General features: G+C 41.5%; 1 protein-coding gene across 1 annotated transcript; it reads left to right on the top strand.

The window, feature by feature from the left end:
• Positions 1 to 2,293: 2,293 nt before the first annotated feature.
• Positions 2,294 to 19,709, top strand: LOC139945494 (organic cation transporter protein-like). Its single transcript, XM_071942856.1, has 9 exons — positions 2,294 to 2,641; positions 9,573 to 9,803; positions 11,536 to 11,732; positions 12,455 to 12,751; positions 13,274 to 13,408; positions 15,046 to 15,131; positions 16,301 to 16,421; positions 18,540 to 18,612; positions 19,461 to 19,709. Exons 1-9 carry the CDS (start codon positions 2,294 to 2,296, stop codon positions 19,707 to 19,709), a joined length of 1,737 nt encoding a protein of 578 aa, XP_071798957.1.
• The last annotated feature ends 1,379 nt before the right edge of the window (positions 19,710 to 21,088 follow it).

A 21,088-nucleotide genomic window follows, 5' to 3' on the forward strand; every position in this document is an offset into this window, starting at 1 on the left:
AAACAGTGTTTATCACTTGATAAACACTGTTTATCGAATTATTGGGCATCTGGCGTCGGCGCAAAACTGTGTTTATCAGTCGATAAACATAGTTTTTCGATAAACAGTGTTTATCAGTCGAAAAACAGAGTTTTTCGATAAACAGTGTTTATCACTTGATAGACAGTGTTTATCACTTGATAAACACTGTTTATCGAATTGTTGGGCATCTGGCGTCGGCGTAAAACTGTGTTTATCGACCGATAAACACTGTTTTTCGATAAACTAGTTTATCACATGATAAACAGTGTTTATCGAAAAACTCTGTTTATCACCTCGAAAAACTCTGTTTATCGCTTGATAAACATAGTTTTTCGATAAACAGTGTTTTTCACTTGATAAACAGTGTTTATCGAAAAACTCTGTTTATCACCTCGAAAAACTGTGTTTATCGCTTGATAAACATAGTTTTTCGATAAACAGTGTTTATCAATTGATAAACAATGTTTATCTCGAAAAACAGTGTTTATCGGTCGAAAAACAGTGTTTATCGGCGATAAACAGTGTTTATCGGTGATAAACAGTGTTTACCGAATTATTGGGCATATGGCTTGCCATACCCGTGGAGACCCGCGAATGCAGAAACTGATCATGGAATGATCAGATGTAGAAAATGGATCATGAACAGAAATGTCAGTAACTTTTGATGGATTTGTAGTAAAAACCAAGTCCAATAAGGAAGCACGATTGTTAGGCATGGTGTGAGTAGGATCATTGATGAGTTGATGGAGACCATGGGCAGAGGTGCAATTTTTCAACTAAAACAAAAGAGCGTGGTCTTCCATCCAGTTGATATTAAAATCACCCATTATGGCGACCTTAGCATACTGACTTAAAGGAAACGTTGCTTTGGATCGGACAAGTTGGTCTATAAAAAGTGTTTGAAACCGTTTGTTTTAAAATGCATGGTTGGAAAGATGTTTTAAAAGTAGAATACAATGATCCACACAAGTTTACCTCGAAATTGCGTGGTTTTCCTTTTACTGCGGGAACTAACATGGTCGGCCATTTATGGGAGTCAAAAATTTGACTCCCATAAATGGCCGAACGTGTTAGTCGACAAGGTAAAAGGAAAACCGTGCAATTTCGAGGCAAGTTTGTTTGGATCATTGTATTCTACTTCTACCCATATGCATTTTATAAAAAACAGTTACAAACGCTTTTCAAAGACCAACTCGACCGATCCAAGGCAACGTGTTCCTTTAAGTTCATGGCGAGCAAGGCATTTTCGAGACGATCCAGTGATGTTGCGTCATGAGGGGGGGGGGGGGGCGATAATAAGAACCACGTAACCCCTTTTCGCCTTTGACGATACATGTAGCAAAAACACACTCCACCATATCGAGGCTGGGATGAGTGATGGGACTAGGTTGGAGGTCGGGTGATATGCCAAGAAGAACCCCACCACCTCTTGAGTGACGATCTTTACGGAAGATGGTGTGATTTCCACTGATGGTTCCATCAGGGACTGATGAGTCAAGCCATGTCTCAGAAATAGCAATGATATGGATGTGGTTTGTCTCAAGCAGGACTTCCAACTCGGAAAGTTTGTTCTTGATAGTCCTAGCATTCATGGATACACAATTAATACTTGTCTTAGACGTGATGGTTGAACACATTGGTGAAGGTGGCAACGTTTCAATTGATACATCCCCGTATTCAACAGATGAGAGGTTAAGAGGTGATTGGCCAACGTTATACAAAATAGTACAGTGTTCTTTCATAATCAGTGCGTGACTCTGTTGTTTGGTCTGTGTGCAATTGCAGCACGTGAGTTTTTTTGTGGTGGCTTTCTGGTATTTTTAGAACCAAAATTGATTTATTCTGGATATTGGAACAGCTGTAATGCGTTGGTTGAGGTTTTTGTGGTGGCTTTCTGGTATTTTTTTAGAACCAAAATTGATTTATTCTGCATATTGGAACAGCTATAATGCGTTGGTTGAGGTTTAGAGGTTCACATCACTCGCTTAATGGTCTTTTAATTTGTGTACGATGACAGTGTCCGCCAAGAGTTGGCCCATTGTGTTTATCAGCTTCTTCAGAGTATTGTTTTAAAGTTCCTTGTTGCTTTTTTGTTTTTAAGCACGCTGCAGTTTTACAATACAACGGTATTTTGTCGTCAGATTATATAATTTCCACGGTGCAGCTATTTTAGAGCAGGCGCTGCGTGGACAGACCTATTGGTAGATTCAATAGCCACCAGGTGCAATAACAAAAGCATTATCTGGTAGGAGAGTGGGGGCTTCTAAACACCATGGATTTAGACGATGTCTGGGTGTACCTGGGCGACTTTGGCCGGTACCAGACCGTAGCATTCATCTTAATAACTCTGGTTGGAACATGGCTGTCGGCTTGGCAGACCTTCGGGGTTATTTTCACCACCGATCAGCCACCGTTCCACTGCCGGGCTTCACCGGGGTTTACATTGGAGAAGAGTGTGCCCCGCATGGTGGACCAGAACGAGTCGTTCGCAGAGTGTTTGATGTACGCCGTAGAAAAAGGTGAAAACGACACGTCGTTCATCAATACAAGTATCCAAGTGGAATGTACCAATGGATACGAGTTTGTTTCGCAATACGACGAAAACACCATCGTTATGGAGGTAAGCTTTCATCCCGCCCCGACGCAACTTCGCAACATTCGCCGTGTCTTCGTAAAGCCCGGTTCATACTTCATGCGAATGCGAATGCGAAGCGAATGTTGACGTCACAAATTCGCAACGAATTTCAATTCGCAGCAGTTTCGCCATATTGGACGAATTAAACGCTAAATTCAAATAATCATCTTCGCAAGAACATTCGCCACTCTGTGTGAGAGCAGCGAATACGAAGTGCTTCCTAAACTTCAGCGAATGTTGTGAAGACGGTAATTCGCCCTCGACTTTCGTAAGTTGGTGAGCCATTGGTACTGTTGGTGAAGCGTGCGTATTATGCGTGAGATATTGGTAGGGAGAGGTTTAGGACGACCAAGAACATATTCTATTTCAAATCGCAACTTTTGGGCGAATTCATCGCGATTTTCAAACATTCATAATGTTTCGCAAGTATTCACCCTAGTGTGAGAGTAGTATACAGAAAAAATGCGCGAATTGCTGTTCGTGACGTCAATCGAGGCAGACTTTGCCTGTAATGCGTAGAGTTAACACAATTGCAAAGTACATTTTACGGACCAAGTCGTGAGTTTGTAAGTTTCAACAACAACAAAAAATGTTTTTTTCCGGCAATGCCGACCAGGTGTATTGCTGCTGAATGCAGAAAAACACTTTTTGCAATGTACCAACTCACGACTTGGACGTACATGTACTTTGCACGTGTGTTTACTATACGCATTGCAGGCAAAGTCTGCCTCGATTGACGTCACAAAAGGGGTAGGCGGAGTCAGCCCCCCAAACAACTTTATATATTTTTTAACATATAAATCGTGACAAACAATTACTCAAAAAATTGTTTTATGGTTCGTAAGCATATACTCTTATGTTTGAAAGAAAACAAATTCTATTTCCAGGTGACTTTAAGGCACTGGACACTATTGGTAATAGAGGTTTAAAGTATATCAAACATTGTGAGAAACGGCTCCTTATGAAATAACGTAGTTTTCGAGAAAGTTAATTTTAACTTCGAGACCTCAGAATTAGATTTTGAGGTCTCGAAATTGAGCATTTGCAACCTCGTATGACAAAGTTGTTTATCTTTTATTATTGTCTCGCAACTTCGACAACCAATTGAGCTCAAATGTTCACAGGTTTGTTATTTTATGCATATGTTGGGATACACCAACTATGAAGACTAGTCTTCGACAATTACCAATAGTGTCCAAAGTCTTTAAAGGAACACGTTGCCTTGGATCGGACGAGTTGGTCTATGAAAAGCGTTTGAAACCGTTTGTTATGAAATGCATATGGTTTAGAAAGATGTTTTAAAAGTAAAATATAATGATCCACACAAGTATCACTCAAAATTGCACGGTTTTCATATTACGTCGCGAACTAACACGGTCGGCCATTTATGGGAGTCAAAGTTTTGACTCCCATAAATGGCTGACCGTGTTTGTCGACGAGGTAAAACGAAAACCACGCAATTTCGAGGCATATTTGTGTAGATCATTGTATTCTACTTTTACAATATCTTTCTAACCATATCGATTTTATAACAATCGGTTAGGGCGCTTTTCAAAGACCAACTCAACCGATCCAAGGCAACGTGTTCCTTTAACCATTCCTGTATGATGTACCTTTATTTAAAGGGAAGGTACACGTTTGGTAATTACTTAAAACAATCATTAACTTAAAAACTGACTTGGTAACGAGCATTGGAGCCGTTGATAGTATAAAACATTGTGGGAAACGACTTCCTCTGAAGTAACGTATAGTTTTTGAGAAAGAGGTAATTTCTCACTAATAATAAAAGACTTCTAGCTAGAAGTATTTTATTCTTATCTGAAAGCACACAAATTCGTCCATCAAGGGTGTTTTTTTCTTTTATCATTTTCTCGCAACTTCGATGACCAATTGAGCCCAAATTTTCACAGGCTTGTCATTTTATGCTAAAGATGGGATACACCAAGTGAGAACACTGGTCTTTGACAATTACCAAACATGTACCTTCCCTTTAAAGGTCAAAAGCTGGGAAACCACTCTTTAATTATTTTAATACATCTTTAAAAAGGCCTAATGTTAAATATAAATTGCATAAAGAGTCACTTCTAATATTCGACAAAACTTTTGTCAAGAGAACTTTCAGCCATTGAACAGCTTTTTTAAGTATAAGTATTTATATTCAACTTAAAGACACTGGACATTATTGGTAATTGTCAATGACCAGTCTTATTACTTTGTGTATCTTAACATAATTATGCATAAAATAACAAACCTGTGAAAATTTGAGCTCAATTGGTCGTCGGAGTTGCGAGAAACCTTGAAAGAAAAACAGCCTTGTCAAGCGAAGTTGTGTGCTTTCAGATGGTTGATTTCGATACCTCAAGTTCTAAATCTGAGGTCTCGAAATCAAATTCGTGAAAAATTTACTTCTTTCTCGAAAACTACGTCACTTCAGAGGGAGTCGTTTCTCACAATGTTTTAAACTATCAACCTCTCCCCATTACTCGTTTCCAAGTGAGGTTTTGAACTGATAATTATTTTAAAAGGCTATTATTAGGTCTAATTTGCATACAAATTCACTTCTAATTTTCGTCAAAATGGTTGTCACAGGGAACTTTGAGCGATGGAACAGCTTTTTCAATTATAATCATTTGTTTTCCACACAGAGGCCTATTATTAGGTTTAATTGGCATAAAGAGTCACTTCTAATATCAGCGCATTTCACACAAAAAACCGTATCAATGCACTTTATATTAATCATCTGGTCATAATAGGCCAATAACATCCCTTTAATCTTTCTGATCTCCCTGGGGAGTATACAGCCCCGAGCTGCCGTCGCGTCGAAGGCTTTTTCATTCACAATATCAACCTCTACCCTCGCAGGTACCCATTTATACCCATGGGTAATGAGAAGCAATTAAAGTAAAGTATCTTGCTCCATGACATCATGGTGTCACGATTGGGATTCGAACTCAAACTTCGGTGACGTAAAGACAGTGGCATTATTGGTAATTGTCAAAGACTAGTCTTCACAGTGTGTGTATCTCAAAATATGCATAAAATAACAAACCTGCGAAAATTTGAGCTCAATCGGCCGTTGAAGTTGCGAGATAATAATGAAATAAAAACACCCTTGTCATACGAAGTTGTGTGCTTTTTGATGCTTGACTTCGAGATCTCAAATTCTAAACTTGAGGTCTCAAAATCAAATTCGTGTAAAATTACTTCTTACTCGAAAACTACGTCACTTCAGAGGGAGCTGTTTCTCACAATGTTTTATACTATCAACCTCTCTCCATTACTCGTAATCAAGAAAGGTTTTATGATGATAATTATATACAGTAATTACCAACAGTGTCCACTGCCTTCATGGGCGTCAATCCTTTTGGAGGGTGGGGGACACAATATCAAATGTCCCCCCCCCCACCTTTTTGACCACCTTTATCATGAAGCCCAAGTTTTGCCCTGTGTAAAGACGAAACCCGGTGTCCCTATATGGGCATTAATCCTGTGGGCAAAGGATGACACAATTTTTTGAAGGGTGGGGGACACTATATCAAATGTCCCCCTCAAAATTGGCCCTAGATTGCATCACAGAGCATCTAATTCCAAAATTTCCCCGGGCCCTTAATCGGGCCCGCACCTCACGACGTAAAGGCTTCCCACACGCATGGTCCATCGTTGACAGATTTGCACCTCCCCCCTGAAAGAGTGGAAGGAACGTGAACCCCCACCCCATTTTCGAAGGGTGGGGGACACAGTATCAACTGTTCCCCGTGTCTTTTGACCACCTTTATCATGAAACTCATGTTTTGCACTGTGGAACTGTGGAGCACTGGAACACAATATTCCCATTGTTCTGTTTCGTTTGCCATTTGGCCGCTAAATGGCCTAAAGATTGCACCACAGAGCATCTAAAAATGCAAAATTTTCCCTTCAGCGGGCCTTAAGCGGGCCTGGACACATTTACGTGCTCACTCTCTGGCAGATTTGTCCCCTAAAATTCGTGTCATAGATCAACACCTGAACATGCTGTTAACAAAAAATATTCTACTGCTGCTCACATTTTACAGATGTTCTGTTCCATTCTGTAAGCCTCTTATTATGCAAAATTTTTCCGGGCCCTTAAGCGGGCCCGGACCCATGCCGTAAGGTTTCACACTTACGTGCTCACTCTTTGACAGTATTCCCTCCCCCTAACACTTGGTTCAAAGACCCGCACTTGAAGATGCTGTCAACCCAAAAGGTTCTACTGCTGCTCACATTTTACATATGTTCTGTTCCATTCTGTAAGGGGTTAGCCTCTTGTTGGCCTAAAGATTGCACCACAGAGCATCTAGAATGCAAAATTTTCCCGAGCCTTTAGGCCCGGACCCAAGGCCGTAAAAGGTTTCGCGTTCCGCTTTATAGCAGGCTCCATCTTTAATACCCACCAGGGATGAACTGCCGTCTTAGCATTAGAATGCAGAAACAAAATGGATATTACGAAGCTATACAGTGAGTTGTTTTTTAGGTACAATAACCATGATAGCAAAAATAGGTGCATCATAGCTTGAAATAGGCATTAAATCTGAGAGGGGGGAACATCACCCCTCAGACTCCATAAATTGCACCAGAGAGCATCTACGGACTAAAAAATTCCGGGGGCCCTAAAGCGGGCCCCGGACCCCACGCCGTAAATGTTATGTCCCCCCCCCCCCCCCCCCCACCGTTCAAGACGGATTGACGCCCCTGACTGCCTTTAACCACCAGAACTTGATACAAAAATTCGTCAAAATGTTGTCACAGGGAACTTTGAGCCATGGAACAGCTTGTTTAATTATAATTAATATGTTTTCCACATAAAAGCCTATTATTAATTAGGGCTAATTTGCATAAAGAGTCACTTTTAATTATTTGTTTTCCACATAAAGGCCTATTATAAGGTCTAATTTGCATAACGAGTCACTTTTAATGATTTGTTTTCCACATAAAGGCCTATTATTAGGTCTAATTTGCATAACGAGTCACTTTTAATTATTTGTTTTCCACTTAAAGGCCTATTATTAGGTCCAATTTGCATAACGAGTCACTTTTAATTATTTGTTTTCCACATAAAGGCCTATTATTAGGTCTAATTTTTACAACGAGTCACTTTTAATAATTTATTCGTAAAAGCTGTTGACACCGCGAACTTTTATTCATGGTCTAACTTGCATAAAGAACCACTTTATAAAGAGTCAATTCTAATAATCGTTTTCACCGAGAACTTTGACTGATGGAACAGCTTTTTCAATTACTATAAGTATTTGGAACATAATATTATAACGGAAAGGACGATTGTTTGGATACAATATCAGTACACTATTTTCAGGGCAAATCACTGAGCCCAATTAATGGAGATCTCCCTTTTACTGATTGTAAACTCTCCCATTACCGGCAGTCAATTGATCGCTGAAATGTGTCATCAGCCAAGTGCGTTTTGGATTTCACAAAGAGTTAAGACTAGTCTTATCTCGAGATACACTGCAAAAACTGGGGTGTTAAATTGATTCTTCATTATATCTATACGTGACAACACCAACGTGGTGTTATTTATTCCCATTACTATTTCGTTGTTGAAATTAACAATGTAATCGATGCTGTCTCTATACGAACAGAATTGCCGTACTTGGTTCGTAGGGACGTGCTAGATGTGTTTCGGCCAGGCGTCATTTGGATGTAATTGTACAGTGTACTAAAGCCCCTTTCACACGAGAGCAATTTAGCAAGGATCCCTTGCTTAATTGTAGCATGGTTGTAAGATTTTACAAAATGCACCTCGTGTGAAAGGACAATAATTTTTGGAGTGTCCAGGGTCCCTTGTCAAATCTTGTCCAACATTGCTACATTTTGTCGCAGGTCCGGACCTACGACAAAATCTTACACTAGCGGAAGTTTTGACCAAGGACGTGGGCTACCTTGTTTATTGAACGACGTCCTAGGTGAAAATGCCCATACAGCGCATGCTATTGTGGGTGCTATCTTGTCCAACTAAGGTGATCAGGATTACCGATTCGTCATATCACTCTCATGTCGCACAAAGGTTGTTAGTTTTTTTTAACTCGCAGTGGGAAAGCTCAGAAAATCAGTCACACACGGTGATAAAAAATAAACAATCCACGCTCGTAAATTTTGTAGCAAGGGACCCTGGCTACATTTTGGCCGTGTGAAAAGGGCTAATTGTTTGTGGAAGTGTCATGGCCGAGTGGTTAAGAGCACCGAATTCAAACTCTGGTGTTTCTGATCAGCAGAGTGTGGGTTCGAATCCCCAGCCGTGACACGTGTCCTCTAAATTTCTCCTCTATAAATATCTTGGATATTACGTAAAATATATTGGACGTGGTGTGCAATGTTGATTGAAAACCTTTCATACCAATGTATCCTCAAACCGCAACTTATTTAGGATAATGATTTCACTAAATATTTGCGACTAAGTTTGCTCGTCACATAATATTCATTATGACTGATGCCTCGTTAAATTACAAGTTTGTCGCATGCCAAAATGCGCCATTTTGTATATTTAGATTTGATTAGTAGTGTGTAGTCTTACGTCGTCTTGATTGTGTCTTCGTAAATTAAAGAGAACATGGCGTTTTATTTACTCTTCGCAGTCCTATATACTCTTACAGTCCTAGGAATCTGGAGTAGTTATTGGAGCTTAAGGCTGGTCCAACGGGACGAGTAACCCGTCCTACACTGCAAAAACTAAGGGGTGTTGGTTCTCTATCTCGTTTTAAGTGTACGTTTCATGTTTCGTCTAATTTCAGAACGGGATGGTCGCCCGAAAAATTTGAGCAGGCTCAAAATTCTGGTGCTCCATCCGAGCCCGCGTCTATGAAGTTCGTAAACAGACCGTAGACAGTTTCACATTTTTGTCGTCACACACACTTATTTTCGTCTCATTTCTCTGCCATAGCTGGACCTTGTCTGCAAGGACAACATCCTCCTGAGTACAGCACAGTCTATTCTATTTTTCGGCGTCGTGACAGGAGCGTTTGTCTCCGGACAGCTCTCGGATCTCATCGGCCGTAAGACGGTGCTCCTGACCGCCGTGTTTCTGCAAGCCGTCGCCGGTATCATTATCTACTTCATCTACGTCTACCACTGGTTTGTCGTCTTGTTATTTTTCATCGGGATGTTTGAGGAGGTAACATTGATTCACATTTTTTTTTTCTGTAATTAAGACTGAGGAATATCAATGCCTGCCTTCCGCCCCCGCTGAGTTATTTCCGTCTGAAATATTTTCTTCACGTAGACACTTAGGCTACCAGAGTACTAAGAGTAGGGCTAGACTTGTTTGGGCCGAGCTTACATTTCACAAAACGAAATATGGAAACATTCATTCCCGTCATCTGTTTTTCATTAAATACATCATAAAACCAACTCGAGATTTAACCAAATTTGGTGATCGCAGCGATAGACCCTTTAATCAAAACGCGGCATGGGGCTTGAGGTTTGACTCAAACCCTGTCAGTTTTAAGGAGCTCAAGCCAAAGTGCAAGCCCAAACCTAAGCACAAGCTCAAGCCCGGGACTAAGCGAAAACCCAAGCCCAAGCCGTAAGCCAAGCCAGAGCCCAAGCTTGGACTCAAATCTCAGTTGTTAGGTGCCCAGGCCACAGTACAAGCCCAAACCAAAGCCAAGTCCACCAAGCAAAGAACCAAGCAAATGCGCAAGCCCTATAGCCTCATGCCATTGTCTTGGGCCAAAACAAAGCATGGGCCCATGCCCAAACCCAAGCCCAAACCCGATAACAAGCGCAGACAAAAATACAAGCCCAAAGCAAAAGCCCAAACCCAAGCACAAATACAATCCCAAGCCTAACCCAAACCCTTGTACAATCACAGACCAAAACCGCGAGCCCGCCGAATCAAAAGCCCAAACCCAAGCACTAGCCCAAACCCAAGTACAAGCGAAGACTTAACACACAAGCCCGAAGCACAAGCCAGAACCTAAGCACAAACCCAATCCCAAGCCTTAGCCCCAACCAAACCACAAGCCCAAACCCAAGAACATGCCCAAACCCAAGTTTTAGCCCAAACCCAAGCACAAACCCAATCCCAAGCCTTAGCCCAAACCAAACCACAAGCCCAAACCCAAGAACATGCCCAAACCCAAGTTTTAGCCCAAACCCAAGCACAAACCCAATCCCAAGCCTTAGCCCAAACCAAACCACAAGCCCAAACCCAAGAACATGCCCAAACCCAAGTTTTAGCCCAAACCCAAGCACAAACCCAATCCCAAGCCTTAGCCCAAACCAAACCACAAGCCCAAACCCAAGAACATGCCCAAACCCAAGTTTTAGCCCAAACCCAAGCACAAACCCAATCCCAAGCCTTAGCCCAAACTCGAGTAGTAACGCAGCCCAAAACCACAAGCCCACCGAAGCACAAGCCAAAACCCAAGCACAAGCTAAAACCCGAGTATGTGCGCTTAAAGGTGAGTTTTGGGAGTTCAATGCATGTTGCGGCCAGTGGTGCGGGTGGTACCCGCTATCACCTCGCTCAACGTGGAATGATTCCCATTCTTATGGAAACACATGAAATTAAAAAACAGACACTGTATTAAGCACCAGCCCAAGCCAAGGCCTAAGCGAAAGCACTAGCCCAAGCCTAGGAGCAAGCCTAAGCTGAGCCCAGAAGTGCGGTTGGTATCGTCACCTCGCTAACGTGGAATGATCCACATTCTTATGAATTAATAACATGACATTTTCCTGATTCTCAAAAAAGGAGCTGAAGCTTGCACATGTGAATTTTGTTGTGTCGTTCGTGGACAATGTTAAGCATTATGTTGACACACACACACAAAAACACGCGAAGACCTTACATTTAAGTGTTGTTTCACCATCATTTATAGTTGTATGCTTCTTAATGTCAAAAGGCCATGTGCTTGACGGCGTTTGTCCTGGTTATGGAGATGTTCTCCCCGAAGATGCGAACTATAGCCGGGTGCATTAACGGCATCGCTTGGGGTGTGGGTGTGACTCTACTAGCAGGCATCGCTTACTTCATACGTGACTGGAGGAAAATGCAGCTGGCCATCTCCCTGCCTTGCCTGATCGCGATACCACTCTGGTTGTAAGTAGATACTCCATTATTGACTATTTAGGAAATATCTGAATTGACGGATACGGCTTCGACTGTTGCTATAAGTGTGTTGCTAAGGACATTATACCATTAAACGATGATGAAGATGCGATCAAGCCGTAGCCAAATCCACCAATTCGGACACGGCCTTTTTGTCTAAAATCCTCCAAATCCAACTGTTACTGTTTCAACCGACTACCCCTACAGATCTACCGCCCCCCCCCCCCCCCCCCAATACGGTAAACTGTCGTCCTCCTTGCCCCACGTTAATTTCCATTTGGGACAAGTATCTCCAGTAGGTAGCCCTATATAGGACTCTTTCACTGTAGTACAAAACGAAAGTGTAAGGCCGCCAGGGCTACTCCAGTAGGCAGATTTCCCTGGGACCCCGGTGCTCTACCAACAGGACCCAATTTCATGGCTCTGCTTACCGCCGAATTCTGCGCTTACGATCGCGATTCCCAACTTACGTGCAAGCGCCGAATTTCTGCGTTAATAGCCTTGAAGCGTATAATGCCTAGTAAAACGTGAAAAGTACGTACGCGCAGAAGCCCAATTATTCGCCGATTCTGTGCCTACGGTAAGCAGAGCCGATCTATCTATCCCTCTATAGATATACACTGTTATCAATCTTTGTTGTTGAAGTGAATTTATTCCCTTGTGTTTGACTAACTCGCCTCACGCAATATTATTTAAATGTTTGTTTTCCGCAGCATTCTTTACGAGTCCGTGAGGTGGCTTTTGTCAAAAGGACGTAACAAAGAATCCTTCAAAATCCTCAACAAGATCGCCAGAGTGAATAACATCACCCCACCTGCGGATGGATTCGTACTAACCCTCGGGGACAAGACCATTCGCGAATCGGCACCTAATGACGTCACCTCTAGCTCCAGCGCCTCCAGCCCAGCCACGCCTCTGCTGATCGGCGAAAAACGGAAAACGTACACGGTGATCGACATCTGTCGGAGTCGGATAGTCCGAAAGAACTTGGTCATCATGAGCTTATCGTGGTAAGTAAAGTTTTTTATCCTACCTGAGTTGATGACCAACTAAACTCGCATAAACTGGTAGCTTTTGGCAGGATACCTCTCTGTATAGTGGCTATTACATGACGTCATTTGAGTAGGGCGCCCTCGCCTGTTCGTCGAAGGAAAATTATCCAATGGCCAAACCAGTACGGCGCGAGTACAAATCGGTGCGTGTTCATCATTATCGTTTATCTCTAAGATGGCCGCTGCATGACCTCAATGCTGCATGACGTCTATATACAAATAAATAATCAACAGGACTGATTGGCATACTTTTAAGAATTAGAATAACTCATGCTGTCATGCTATTCTTATTGTACACATCAAAATGCCTAAAATTTGGAACAGGGTTCAAGTTGTTTCCTATCAAGTTAACAACTGCCAAGTATTAAGCATCAACTCGACCCACCGTTGTATAATCTTGTTCAATATTTTGGAAATTACCCTATAGTTAGTTGGCAACTTAGTTAGAACTCTTATGTTACCTTGTTCTTAATGTTACAGGTTCGTGAACAGTATGGTGTACTACGGCATGTCATTGTACAGTACCAACCTCGCAGGAGACAAATATCTCAACTTCTTTTTGTTGAGTGTTGTGGAGATACCAGGTTTTTCCGTCACTTTGTTCACGATGATGTGGTACGTTCATTGGTCTAGTTCATAGGCTCATTTGCATGTCTGGTACACCAACTCTTCTTTTGACTAATAATTTAATAAATTTCATTTGGATCTAGTCCCGTTGATTCTAAATTATTACTTATTTGGGAGAGGTTGATAGTATAAAACATTGTGAGAAACGGCTCCCTCTGAAGTGACGTAATTTTCGAGAAAGAAGTAATTTTCCACAAAATATGATTTCGTGACCTCAGAATTAGATTTTAATTCAGAAAATAGACTTAGCTGTTGCAACAACTTACAAACCAAAAGGACTGAGGTTATAAATGCAATATTTAATGGCCATTAACTATTTTTACATTTGAATTCAGTCTAAAATGAGAGAGAGGGGGGTTGCAAATTCCCCTGGCGGACAGAAGACCCTATCTAGGGGGACAGAATCGATCCCGTAAGAGATTATGTCACCCGGACCGTTGTGCAGGGGACAGAATTCCCCGTGACACCAGATTTGCTGCAATATCTATATATAAAAACGCGACCTCATTTTGAAATGAAATAAGCATCGGGTATATTATACATCTACAATCGTTCGAACGCGATCGAACGGTTCCAACATCAAAAGGTAGATTGTGATTTTGAAACTAAAGGGTTTATGTAATACTCAAGATGAAATTCGTTACAATATTGTTTAACGTAAATGTTTTAGAGAGGCAATACAAATTCTTAAAATTAACACACAAAAATTTGAGTCCTATCTTTATACCAAGGCCCGTTTCTGGGGCGGGAAATTTTCAAAGCTTCATAACTCAAATCTTACCTGCAACCAGCCACTAATTTCAACAGATTTACATTCTATGGCGGCATCGTTCTCTTTCATCGCCCTTTGATCGCCCTTTTGGGGCCGGGTCTTGACCGCCTTTTTCTCGAATTGGGAGATCAATGCGGGGTCCATTAGGCTTGCAGCCCTTCCGGAGATCCGGGTAATGGGCCCGCAAGAGTACGACAGATTCTTCTAGTTTCTCCTCCCACTGTACAGTGTATACAATGCTCAATTTGTCTTGTCCTACACTTTTATTGCACCACTGGTCACAGCGTCTTGCACAGCACATCATCCCAGAGTTTAGCTTTTACAAGCTGTAAAGGGATTACTTCATCAAGTATCAAGTATCAAGTGTCGTGGCCGAGCGGTTAAGAGCACCAAATTTCTGATCAGCAGAGTGTGGGTTCGAATCCCCAGCCGTGACACTTGTGTCCTTAAGCAAGACACTTCACATTGCTTCGTCCTTCGGATGGGACGTTAAGCCGTTGGTCCCATGTGTTGTGTAACGCATGTAAAAAAAAACAGTGCACATATCGAAAAGAGAAGGGGATCGCCCCGGTGTTCCTGGTTGTGGCTGCTTTATGCGCCGTAGCACCTTTGTAAACCCTTATAAGTGCTACATAATTGGGTCTCAGAATCCATCACTGCAATAACCTATCTTTCTGAAAGTTTGTGTATACTCGGCGCCTTGAGTGCCTTGTTTGGTAGATTTGGTAGATATGCGCGCTATACAGACTTCGATTATATATCAAGTGCGCAGTAATACCAACACGTAAAAACGATAGTCAGCAAACTGTCTCATAGAGTAAACTGTGAATTTTTTTTTTTTTTTTTAATCCAGGTGGGGTCGTCGACCGTCGTTGGTATTATTTCACCTACTCGCTGGTTTTGCTTGTATACTTATAGCTTGCCTACCACGTGATACAGGTATGTACAGACCTACATGAGGACCCTCAAGTCCAAACCAAATCGCATGTTGGCATTGGAGGCCCAAGTACAAACAGCGCCCCCAATGGGTAATCAACAAAAACATCTCATTGGCAAAGAGTTGTGCCGTTTCAAGTTGTTGACCTTATATAGCGATGAGGTGTCAAGGCCGAGGCATTGATCTCAAGTTCTGTTTTTAAAGGAACACGTTGCCTTGGATCGGTCGAGTTGGTCTTTGAAAATCGTTCTGTAACCGTTTGTTGTAAAATGTATATGGTTAGAAAGATATTGTAAAAGTAGAATACAATGATCTACACAAATATGCCTCGAAATTGCGTGGTTTTCTTTTTTACCCTGTCGACTAACACGGTCGGCCATTTATGGGAGTCAACATTTTGACTCCCATAAATGGCCGACCGTGATAGTTCGCGACGTAAAAGGAAAACCGTGCAGTTTCGAGTGATACTTGTGTGGATCATTATATTCTACTTTTAAAACATCTTTCTAACCATGTGCATTTCATAACAAACGGTTTCAAACGCTTTTAATAGACCATCTCGTCCGATCCAAGGCAACGTGTTCCTTTAAAGTCATCGGATTGAGGCTTGGGTTCGAGTCCTTGTCATGAAATTCTTGTGTCCTTGAACAAGATGCAAAGGTACTTCTCTACACCAAAGATACCTACGAGAGTAGAGGTTGAAATTGTGTTTGAAAAAGCTTTCTGGGTGCAACGGCAGCTCAGATACTCCACAGGAATCTGATAATGATTAACGGTATATTGGCCCAATGACTAGGGCAAATGTAAAGCGCATCGATATACGTTGTTGTAAAGGCGCAATATAAGCCCTTAATAGTATAGTAACTATTGTTATAGCGGCCTATGCATGAGATCTATAGAAGTATTCAGACTTTTTGTGCGAGCAACTACAATTGATTTTGTTTCTTACTTATTATATATTTGAATTCAATAGGGGACTTTGGAACGCTAGTTGGCAGCAGACTTACCATCAGGTTAATGTCCATTGTTTACGAAATTCTGAACATGCGCATACCCCCGAGGACAATGGTTTTACAACTTTAAGTCTGCTGCCACCTAGCGTCCCAAAAGTATCCTATTTAAAAGATGAAAATTTACTCAAGTGATATTTGTCATTATTTTATTTCCGCAGGTGATGGTTCTGGTTTTGCCATCCCTCTAATTGTACCAGCAATGCTTGGCAAGTTCTGCATCACGTGTAGCATTTCCGTAACTTTCTTATATGGAGCGGAGATCTTCCCAACCCCTCTCAGGTAAGACTAAGAGGTTGATGTTTCTAATCTCGCCCCGTGTATTGTACACCCATAAGAGAGATTAAACACTTTAAGATACTTAAATGGCGCCAGTGTTATATACGACGCGCAAATCTCCAAACTATCCGTGAATACAAATCACCCCAAAAGCCTAAATTTTCTCAGATGCAACAAAGAAATCAAACAAGGTGACACTGATTTGAAGAACACAGAATCAAAGCGATTTTAATGATCAAACTATCAACCACTTCAGTTAACGATTTGGTTTAATAAACTACAATGATTGAACAAAACAAGTGTACATTAAAGTTGTTATATTATACAAAATAAGTATCTTACCGGCTAATACGTCAACCGGGATGAAATACAGGCAAGGATCACAGCAACAGAAGATATACATGTAGTCTTGGCTCAAGACTATATGGGGCTTGATATTGGATAGTGTACTACGCGCAGTTGTAAATCGCCAAAGCGCGCCCGCCACGGTACGATTTAGTTTACTGGACGGCTTGTAATCTAGACTATACTGGCAAGTTAGCTTGCCAGTATAGTCTTAATTCTAAGCCGTATAGTCTAGATTCCAAGCCGTCCAGTAAACTAAATCATACCGTGGCGGGCTTGCTTTGGCCACAACTGCGCGTAGTACACTATCCAATATCAAGCACCATAGTCTTGGGCTAAGACTACAGAAGATACAGCGAGGATCACATACACTGGCTCTACATAAAACGATCAACTCCAGGGGCGGTAAATCAGGTATTTGCCGATGTGACTAGCCCTGTTCGCATTGGACTTAATATGGGTAAACTAACCGAGCCAATGGGTAACTTACCCATTTTAAATGCGAACAGCCCAGGAAGTTTTCCTCCCAGGTAACTTACCCGACCCGAACGGGGAACCGAGCCAAAGGTGCCAAGGAAGATTGACCAGGTCGGTTTAACCGAGCTTGAAAGTCCAATGCGGACGCGACGACTCGGTTAAATCTCCCATCCGTCCGCGACCCGAAGAAGCTGACATGTTTTGTCATGGAAGAATAATGATTTTCGTGATTATCCAACTATTCAATGTTACGCAGGGGGCCAGCTCAGTTAGTTTACCCACGGTCTCGGTAAGTTTACCGGAGTCAAATAAATCCAAGTGCGGACGGTGGGAACCCGTCGGAATGTTACCCAGCGTCATGGTTAAGTTACCCAAATTAATCCAGTGCGAACAGGGCTTATGAGCTACGGGGTAAACTCACTCCGACAATTTCCACAGAAGAAGATACAATCACAGAAGTCGTAGCTTCCACCAGTCTTGAGTGTGTCCTGTCGAAGATTTATCCCATATATAAAGGATTTGTAATATTTTCTTGAAAGTACTAAAACTAACTTCAAACTTCCAGGGGTGGATTTCACAAAGGTAGTCCTAACTTAGGACTAGTCCTAGGCAATGCTAAGAGATAGGACCAGTCCTAAGTTAGGATGAGTTACTGGTCCTAACTTAGGACCAGTCCTATCTCTTAGCATTGCTTAGGACTAGTCCTAAGTTAGGACTACCTTTGTGAAATCCACCCCAGAGCCCAGATCATTCTATATCATTCATAACGGATTAGCGCCACCCACTAGGGTCAACGGAATTTATACGCACATAGAATGATTGACAGCGTGCGTTGTATACATGTAATTAAATGTATTTTAGGGTCACATAACACCAGTGTGAACTGACTGCGAATCTCCCTGTGAAGAATGTCAGGTCAAAGGTTCTGGCAACATCCGGACAGGCAAGTGTGACGTCAGATGTTAAGAATATTATGCCACCTGTCTGCATGTCAGTTGTAAACAAAAAGAGCATCAATAACACGTGACTTTTCTGTTAAGCAAATATCATGCAAATCAACCAATGGGAAAGCTGGAATTCGCCATTGCTAACATTGGCAGACGCACAGCTTATCCTTGTGCGACCGCGGGTAACTTTTAGCAAAATATGTTTTATTACTTACAAGTAGTGTCATTGATTGACAAGTGTTGAAATGTTAGGTTTTTAGACTCTCCACCCATACTTGTCAGTCATTGGTCTACACAGAAGGTTGTGGACCAACCAATGTTAAAATTGTCGTTGATTTTTTTTTGTTTTCAGAAATATTGGGTTTTGTATTGTGTCAGTCTGCGGTCGTGCAGGAAGCATTCTTGCACCTTTTATTATCTATCTCGTAAGTATAAAAAACAAGTCCTAAATATGATACCAAGTTCAATGGACAACACAATACGCAGTGATGTGCTTAATAGCTACTTGTTATGCAATTGGATGAAAATGGACCCACAGGTTACACCGATTTGAAAGGGTGGAAAACAAGATGGCGACTGTTGTAAAGGCCTATGTTGCCCAGTAATGTTCAACAGCTTAACACCAATGGAAAAACACCTCTAAAGCAAAGAAAACAACCAACATCTTTTGTTTTTGAACGATTTCATGCAAATGAGCATAAAGCTACACATCTTAAATGGTATTGTTATGTTCTACTGTGCAACAGGCGATAATCTACAAAGCAGTTGCCGTTTAAAGGCAGTGGACACTATTGGAAGTTACTCAAAATAATTATCGGCATAAAACCTCACTTGGTCACGAGTAATGGGGAGAGGTTGATGATATAAAACATTGTGAGAAACGGCTCCCTTTGAAATGACATAGTTTTAGAGAAAAAAGTAAATTTCCACGAATTTGATTTCGAGACCTCAGACTTAGAATTTGAGGTCTAGAAATCAACCATCTAAAAGCACACAGTTTCGTGTGACAAGGGTTCTTTTTTTTTCGTTCATTATTATCTCGCAACTTCGACGACCAATAATTGAGCTCAAATTTCCACAGGTTTGTTATTTTATGCATAATGTTGAGATACACAAAGTGAGAAAAAATTATTTCATGCAAATGAGCATATTAAAGCTACACATAATTATTTTAAATAGTATTGTTACGTTACTATATGGTTCTACTGTTGCAACAGGCGATATCTACAAAGCAGTTGATGTTAAAAAATGCTCTCTGTGTTTGTGCATACAGGAAGAATATTCTTCCTACCTGCCGCTTAATATATTCGGAGGGTTGTGCCTCATTGCGGGCGTCTTGGTTCCGCTGCTTCCAGAGACGAGAAATAAACCCCTTCCGGAGACAATGGAAGATGCCGAGAAACTGGGAGAGACTCAACCAATCCAGAGTGAACTGAGCAAATGGGGCGTGGCCGAGGACGTGAAACCAACCAATGGGATCGTCAATTACGCTCTGGAAGACAGCGATTGGTTTAATAAATGATTTCCATGGCCTGCCCAATGCATAGTTTAGTCTACATACACGAAATACAGGGTTTAAATACGACATTCTTAGCAATGCCATAAGCAACAGTGGTAGCCACAGCCGCTATTAGTCAGACATGGCTTAAAGTGTTGTGCACACGGATTGCACTGTCCATGCAATGAACTAGACTTGACTCAAGTTCCGGTTCCCTGCCATCGCCAGAAAACTATTGTTTTGGGAGCTCTGCATTACCTAGACTGAGCTCCTGTCTTTATTTGCAAGGAATGATAAACACGAGCCTCGGGGAAAAAATCACCCTCTCGTGGTGACGTCAGTGCACCTGGGGCAAGCCCCAGTGGATCGCTTGTGGATCGGGTCACTTGCTGGCCCGAGGTGCACTGACGTCATTATGAGAAGGGTAGGTCAAGTCTGGGAATATTATTTATACGCTTTACAAGTGCAATAGTGAAGTGCACAAAGTTACTGGGAACAAGGGTGGTATTATTTTAATAACAGTTCTTTTAAAAGGCATTGGATACTATTGGTATTTACTTAAAATAATTATTAGAATAAAACCTTACTTGGTATCGAGTTGTGGGAAGAGGTTGTTAATATAAAACATTGTGAGAAACGGCTGCCTCTGCAGTAACGTTGTTTTCGAGAAAGAAGTAATTTTTGTCAAATTTGATTTCGAGATTTCAGAATAGAATTTGAGGTCTCGAAATCAAGCAACTGACAATGTGACAATGGTCTTTTTCCTTTCATTATTATCTTATTATTTTTCCTGGTAACTATGGTACACTCTTTTTTTTTCTTTACCTAAATAAAAAACTTAGTTAAAGAATGACTGTAAGCGGTTTTAAATTTATGACAATGGTGACATTGGGACACTTCGTGGCAGCAGACTTCTTCTTTTTTCCCCTTTTTGCGCTAAACAACGTCACGTAGTGGGTATTAAACATCAACACAAACACGGCCTACTGTATTTTAACGTGCGTTAAAAAGACATGATTACTGTTGCAATTTTTTGTTCAATAAAGACTCAATTCTCAAAATCACTGTAGAATGTTACGGAGTTTGTTACCGGTTGCAGAACAATGCCATTAATGGGTTGAAACAGTGTTCCACACCAATTAGGGAATTCCACGAGAATGTTCACACACGATGTCATATTGTGTTTGTGTATGGAAGGTGTGGTTTTACATGCCCTCGTTGTACTGATTTGGCTGCCAATATTTTCAATAAAACTCTCCCGAAGAAGCTGTAAATCCCTTTATTTTCTCAAATTATTTGATTACAAGGGGTAGCTGTCAGCTGTGAGTGGGACAACTTCGCGGTCCCCCTTGGCACAGCCCGACTTCACGCCGTAGGCCTATACAGCGCAAAATTCACACGGC

Source organism: Asterias amurensis, chromosome 12 (assembly GCF_032118995.1).
Source record: "Asterias amurensis chromosome 12, ASM3211899v1".
Classification (NCBI taxonomy): domain Eukaryota; kingdom Metazoa; phylum Echinodermata; class Asteroidea; order Forcipulatida; family Asteriidae; genus Asterias; species Asterias amurensis.